This window comes from Petaurus breviceps, unplaced genomic scaffold (assembly GCF_028583685.1).
Source record: "Petaurus breviceps papuanus isolate PSGF00001 unplaced genomic scaffold, PetGlider_PUasm1.0 79, whole genome shotgun sequence".
Lineage (NCBI taxonomy): Eukaryota > Metazoa > Chordata > Mammalia > Diprotodontia > Petauridae > Petaurus > Petaurus breviceps.
The window spans coordinates 30,664,583-30,672,463 of NW_027186523.1; the positions used below are offsets into that span (position 1 = coordinate 30,664,583).

Here is a 7,881-nt window from a genome sequence, read left to right on the forward strand (position 1 = left end):
GAATTAAACATGTATTAAATACCTACTAAGAGTAAGGCAAAGTGCTAGGCAGTGGAGCTACAAAGACAGAAAGGAAATAGCCCTTGCCTTATTCATTCATTCTTTCATTCATTTGTTTCTTCAGCAAGCATTTATTAAATACCTATTGTGTGTAATATACCAATTCTGAGAGAGGTATCAAGGTAAGCTGGGATTCTCTGGAAACTTATGAAATTACTTAGTTGAAGAGTTAAGATATGCATACAGGTAAATAAAATACAGATTATAATTATTATATAATAAATTTGATTAAAGAAGCATTTTGCTATCAGATGATAGGGAGATCACTTCCAGACTGGGGGTGTGAAAAGGCTCAGGGAGAGGACTGGGAACCAAGGAAGACTTCATGGAAGAGTTTACATTTGACCAGGAGCATGAAGGTGACTCTTCATGTAAGAAATCAAAGACCTAAACTGAGAGATATACCCTGATGATAACATGTTGAGTAGTTTGAAATTATCTATGAGTTAATTATTGGAAGGGTAAGCAAAGTTGTGTATCCCAGATTCAGAACATATTCCGAGAAATGATTTTGTATCCAGGTGATAAAACTTCATTATTATCATCATCATCGTCACCATTCTTTTCATCATCACTGAGAAAACACTGATATTTATTATCACTTTAAAGTTTATAAAGTAATTTATGTATGTGATCTCAATTGGACTTCACAAGAACCTAAGGAGGTGGTTGGTCCAATTATTGTTATCCCCGTTTGACAGATAAGGAAAGAGAGTGTTAGAAGGTATATAAAAATCACTTAGATACCGATGACAAAGGTGGTATTCAAACTCATTTCTTTTGGGTCCAAGTCCAAGGCTCTTCCCAATCTCCCATGCCACCGTATTTCTCTGTTACCTAATAACCTTTTGATCCTTCTAATCCTTGAGAGATGGTAGTTTTCTAATTTTATAACCATACTTGGCTAACTTATAACTTTGGTGTTTGTGTTTGTGTGTGTTATTACTTGGCAGGTAGGAGATCAGATCATTGAAATCAATGGGGAAAGCACAAGAGACATGACGCATGCCAGAGCGATTGAGCTAATCAAGTCTGGAGGGAGAAGAGTGAGGCTGCTGCTGAAACGTGGGACGGGACAGGTCCCAGAGTACGGTGGGTTTTCACATCATAGTTCACCTTTTTTGTCCTCCTATGTACTGAAAATATTCTTGCCCCTTTTAGAACTAAATTAGTTCTCTGTTTCTAACTAATTCTATTTTTAGCTATCACTATATAAGTATATTTTTAAATACCTATTTAAACAAATATATATGATATGCTACTCAGTATATATACAATGTTTTCACTTGGAAATGTAGATAATGTTAGCATTTTCCAAGGCATCTCTGAGTGCACTAGGAGATTATGCAAATATTCATGTATTGAAATATGTTTTCCTTTTCACTTTTGCAGGCATTATTCTGTTCATTTGGGTTCACAGTAATTTACAAATTATTTCCTAAAATTACTTGTGCTTCAGTCACTTAGGATTATTTAGCAATATTGAAAGATACTCATGCCTTTCTTATTTATCTGTCAACCTTTAAAGAGATCTCTTTCTAGGTATTTTGATGGCTTAGAGTTTAAAGCCTAAACTTCATTTCATCTAGAAGTTATTTTTCTTTTACTTTTTGAGATTTGGATTTTCCATTCCTTTCCCTCATTCATTTATTATGAACCTACTGACCTTTCCAAATGTCTATAGTAAATGCATTTGAGACTATAAATTTGTGCCTTCAGCAGACTTTTGAGTGATTATATTTCCCTATGGCTAGTTTAAAACACTATCAAAATCATTATTTTATTGTGTATCAGTGTGGGTCTGTAATATGAAAGGCAGTGGTATGAACTGAGAAAACTGAAGGAAAGAATTGAGCTAATCAATTATCCAATGACACTGTCAATGTGAAGAGCTGATCTGAACATGGGAGCTCCCTCCTACCTTACTATTACTCCCTTTTCCTTCCCTACCCCACCAAAAATAAAATCCTAACCATATCTTGCATGAATCATCTAGGAATTGTTTCAGTTTTCCTTTCATTTTCCCACTGCATACATAACCTCTAAGCCCAGTAGAACCATCCAAATTCAGAAACTCTGAATAATTTGTAGAATGTAAGCTCCTTGAAGGCAGACACTATTACACTTTTATCTTTATAGCACAGTACCTGGCACATAAAAAAATTAAAACAGGACTCTCAAAGCTCATAAGAGATTGAAGAATAACAATTGAACAGTCCTTTGAATTGAGAGCTCAGATGTTTTCTCTAGGACTAAATCTATGCTCAGTGAAATGAAAGGAAATATTTCATAACCAGGACTAACTCTAGTTTTATTTCAGTGGTTTTTAATTATATTAACAACATTGACTGACTTGAATAGTAAATGCAAGCCAAATCCTGCTGCAGGCATCAATTAGGTATCAGCATTATGTATTTTCCACATTATATGAACTCTGATATATATCAACATCACTTGATTCCCTGAACTTTCCAATGACTAGATATTATCATATTGACCTACAAATTCTAGTCATTTCTAAAAAAGCATATATTTAGTATGAAGATATATGTCACTCATCTGTCAGGATCTAGCTATACATTTTATATGCCAGAAAAAAAGTTAATCAAATGTTAGCAAATGCAAACAAGAAAATAAAAACCTAATTTATATACATATATATATATATTACACAAAAATAAAATACTACTCCTACTCAGATATAAATATAGATATCTATTATCATTAACTTCCTCTTGAGACTCTCTTGCTAGTTCACATATGTCTTGCAACTTCCATCAATATGAGTGAGCCCTCAGCCCCAATACTCTTAGCAGATTTGTAATTAGAAACTATGTGAGTAATAGTGTATATCATAGGGTAGGTAGGTGATACAGTGGATAAAGCACCTGGCCTGAGTAAGGAAGACCTGAGTTCAAATGTAGACTCAGATACTTCCTAACTGTGTGACCTTGGGCAAGTCACTTAACTCTGCCTCATTTTCTCATCTACAAAATAAGCTGAGAAGGAAATAGCAAACCACTCCAGTATCTTTGCCAAGAGAACCCCAAATGGGTTCACATCTCAGCAACAACATAAAGTATACACCATAAAATAAACTTTAATTTGTTAATAAATATTAATTCATTCCTATGAATCAAAAATAGATTTACAACAGGCTGCTAAAATTCTCTGCATATTTTAGCATTAGTCAGCTCAAATTTAACTTTATCCAGAGAGGTCAAACCAAAGTTAAATCTTTCAGAGAAAAAATCCAATTTGCTTATCCCTTGAGTTTAGCCAGTAATGTCAACCAGACACTTGAACTTTCATGCTGGTCCTTAATTCTGTTAAACATGATAGTAATGTTGTAATTGTCTCTTCATTTTTCCAAGATTCCGTAGTCCCAAATTTGTTCAGTAATATTAAGCCAATTTGGTTAATTTTGGCATCAGCTAGATTTTGACTGTAGAATAAAAACATTAGCAGTTTACAGAAAAACTCACTTTGAAGAAGAAAAACAGTACACTAGAAACTAGACATTTGCTCTTGAGGCAAAACTAATGTGTTGGATGAAACGTTTTTCACAAGAAGTTTAAAAGGTTGAGGATCAGGTCAGCAATTTTTTTAGAGTGTAACTAATTTTTTTTTTTTAGAATGACGTTTCTGCAACCTCTCAGGGGCTAATTAGGAAAAAGCAGTTCAAAGAAACAGCCACATCAGAGGATGATATGAACCACCCTGAAGTAGCAGTGAGCACCCAAGGCTAAAACATAATTCTTCTAACAGAAGTTGATGAAATGTAGTATAAACAGATACCACACACACACACACACACACACACACACACACACACACATACTCACACACTCACTCTCACACACATTTTATGTTGTGAGTGTGTGTGTGTGCATGCTTTGTACGTGAGATCAAAAAGAGTGAATGAACAAAGTTAGGAGATACCTCTTTCCTAGCAACAAATGGAGAGTTTATGTTTACTAGTTAACCAGGAGGAAAGTATTATATTTCTGGTGTCTACTGTCATCTTAATCACAGGAAATTTTATTTTATTCGTTTTAATGAATTTAAATTTTTCTGACATTCAAGCCTGAGATTTTCTATTCTGAGCCTCTTAAATTTCAGATCCCAAGCTTAGCCTAAATTCCATCTCCAAATGATTATTTTGTGGATTATTGGAACCCATGGGAGATATACGTTAGCCTCCTAGGGTGCTGCAGGCTTAAAGCAGCAAGGAAAAGACTAAACTCTGAAGATCGTCAGACTGTAGACCTCTTGTCTAGTTAATGATTTTAAAGATATCAACCAGCCCTCTGCTACCTGCACAACTGGAAACATCTTTGAAGCAAGACCTTTATCAGGATTTATGAGCAATGTCAAGAAAAATCAGGGCTTGGTCAAGAGAAATAGGAGGGGAAAGGAAAAAAAAATACTTAGCATCAAGCTCCTAAGGTGTTCTGTGACAGAGAGATAAGCACAGAGGCAAAGAAAGAAAAAAAAACACCCAGGGCACCTGACAGATTATTGACTGAGAAAAATCTGTGTGAATCCAAGTGAGCTACAAAAAGGAATAAAATGTGCTGCAAATGTGTCATCCGTACTGGGGCAGAAATTACTTCAGGATTAAAAAGCTTTCTCTGCCAACTCAGAGAGGGAAATTCACAAATTCAGCCAGGAAATCCGTGGTCACACAGAGCGGCCTATCAGAAGAACCATGGAGGGGGCCAGAGCTTGATAAAAGGGCTTGGAAATGGTGGGACTTGAAAGAGGAGCTCAGCAGCTAGATATATTTCTTCTCTCCTCTAAACCTTAGACTAAGAGCGTTTTGGTGTTGAGGCCAGACAAAGGGATGAATTGTTCCCATTTACCCCCAGCTTGAACTAACAGAGTACATTCACTCCACTGAGCCAAGGGGAAAAAATGCACCGTACTTAACAAGAATAATATCATTGTGTGTTGCCTTCTAAAACTAAGTATTGACAGAAAATTTACCCCCAAAACATGACCCTCTACCTGCAGAGGGATAAATTATACAACTGTCTGCTTTGAAATAAATTCTTCTTTCAACTCATGGGAAGAACCATGAATGTTCCCTTATTTCATAAAATTGAAGTATAGAAACCAGACTTGCTTTCTAGGAATGGCACAAGGCTCCAACGGGAGGGACATATATTTGGCAATGATTTGCTGTTCGTATCTGATCAAACAATAAACAGGATCTTCTGCTGTGGTCAATACCATTGGCCTTTCAAAAGGTGCAATAAAAAAAAGAAAGTATAAGGGAAACAATAGTTAACATTTACTTAACACTTACTATGTGCCAGTCACTGTGCTAAGCATTTCACAATTATTTTCTCTTTTCATCCTCACAACTACCCTGCAAGGTAGTTGCTATTATCCCCATTTTATAGATAAGGAAACTGAGGCAGACAAAGGTTAAGTGACTTGCCCAAGGTCAAAGAAATAGCAAGTGTCTGAAGTCACATTTGAACTCATTTCTTCCTGATTCCAGGCCTGGTGCTCTATGAGCTGTGCCACCTATCTGCCAGTAGGCAACAATCAGACTAGATTAAGGACTAACCATTTCTACCCACACAGCTGTGATAGGTAAATATAGCATTGACAGAAAGAAGCAAATCAGTACATTGTATTTCTGTTTCTATTTTTATTCCCAAAGCTAATTGTGTAAATATTTGTTTCTACCTCAATGATCAGCCCTTGGGAAATGAAACTGAGCTGTACAAGCATAGTCAAACTCCATTAGTTTACATTAATTTTGGAGAAAGGCCTGTTTCCATGCCACACAGGGGAGGGGAACCTGCAGCCTTAAGGCCACAACGTGGCCCTCTAGGTCCTCAAATGCAGCCCCTAGACTGAATCCCAACCTCACAGAAAAATCCTGGGAATTTGCTTGGATTTGGGCAGGCTCCCCATCCCTGTACAGGATATTATTAAAGAAAAGTAACTTGTGACTTTTCAAGACTATGTAGTCACTGTAACTAGGATAGAGAGTTATTGCCCAGTGGCTAAGAATGATTTAAAATGATCATATTGAAACACCAGCTTAATCTGTGCTGCCCACTTATATCATTATTTATACATAAACATCACTTCGACATCCTTTAGAAATAGGCTGTTCTGTTAAATAGGGAAATATTCTCCTTATCTTCTTGGCAGTATTCATTGCTTAGCAAGCCTCTTATTCAGTTGATAATGTGCTTAAACTTATGGCAAGTCCCAATTCATCAGATATTTCATAGACTGTTTTAAAAAATCAAGGCAGAGACAGCCTTAATTTTTTAAAAAATTTAATCTTGAGAATAAATGTCTTTCTCAAAACAAGGATAGCAACAGGAACCAAGCTTGTGGTTTTGTGAGTGTAGGAAATTCCTGGATGAGGAAGTTTCCTCTACCAAGGCAGGCCAACATCTTCTCTTACAATTTTTGATCTGAGGGAATTTCCCAGAACATTGAGAAGTTTAGTAATCTGCCCAGAATCACATAGCATAAGACAAACATGCTATATAAACCTTACAAATTAGAACAAGCTGTGGTGGGAAAAGGAGATCTCAATTAATTAAAAAGTGTGACTAATTTAATTAAAGAATAGCTGTAAAGTTTCTACAAAAGCCCTTCTCTGATGCTTCCTCCTACATGGCTGGTTCTCGAAACATGTCAGTAACCTGTCTCTGGCCAGTGCTCCCAGTGTAAGGAAAGCACAACAACAATAGGCATTTGTATAACACTTACTATGTGCCACACACTATGATAAGCACTTTATAATTATGTTCTCATTTGAATGCGGCAGTGGGGTGGCACACTGGATAGAACACCAGAGCTGGAGTCAGGAAGACCTGAGTTCAAGTCCAGCCTCAGACACTTACTAGCTATGTGACCCTGGACAAGTCACTTAACCCTGTTTACCTCAGTTTCCTCATCTGTAAAATAAGCTGGAGAAGGAAATGGCAAGCTAGTTCAGTATTTTTGCCAAGAAAACCCTAAATGGGGTCTCAAAGAGTCAGACATGACTAACAACGACAACAAAATCTCATTTGATCCTCACAACTACCCTTCACAGTGGGTCCTATTATTACCTTTATTTTATAGAGGAGGAAACTAAGGCAGATGGAGGTTAAATGACTTGCCCAAGGTTGTGCTAGAAAAGATTCACATATGGTCCCTTCAGTAGATTATGTTAGCAGTACAACAACTAGCCTGTTGTGTGTCCTTTGTTTTCAAAGAGGACTGTGACATCAGTGAGGTGATGAATACCATGACATGCAAGTGAATTGGATTTAAGTGGCAGAGGGCTATGCAAAATCTCCAATCTGGGGCCATTGAAAAGCTATAGATCAGGATGAGTGAAGATGGCCCTGACTGCAGTGAGAGACCTTGACCTTTTTAAACTAAGGTCTTTAACAAGACTCAGTTTGACTGAGGCAACACCTCATTCAGCGATTAAGGCTAGGTAAGAAATGAAACAGAGAATGGCTCCTTTTACCTACTCAAAAAAAATCAAGTAGGGGAAAACCCTCAGCCTTTCTAGGCAACACAGAAACAATTGCTATTCACATTCACTCTGAGCCAATCACGGCCCAAATAATGACCAAGCAGAGCTTGGCCTGGGACCTCTTATTGGTCAGTCAATGACAGCCAGAGTGATTTGCGTTTAAGGAATGGTCCTTAAGAAAAAAAAAATCTACCCTGTAAACTCCAAGATATTTTTTGAGGTTTCGGTGATTAAAATGTACATTCATTTGGTCAGATCACCCACAGGTAAGGGTATGATACCCTATTTGGACAGAGAGAAGGAAGGAAGGAAGG

At 36.9% G+C, this 7,881-nt stretch overlaps 1 protein-coding gene across 1 annotated transcript in view; it reads left to right on the plus strand.

The window, feature by feature from the left end:
• Positions 1-7,881, plus strand: part of LOC138175883 (membrane-associated guanylate kinase, WW and PDZ domain-containing protein 2) — a 1,727,565-nt gene that overhangs the window by 1,648,667 nt on the left and 71,017 nt on the right. The window contains exon 21 of the mRNA XM_069106526.1: positions 1,014-1,152. Within this exon, the coding sequence (XP_068962627.1) occupies positions 1,014-1,152 (139 nt within the window). The remainder of the gene's footprint in view (positions 1-1,013; positions 1,153-7,881) is intronic.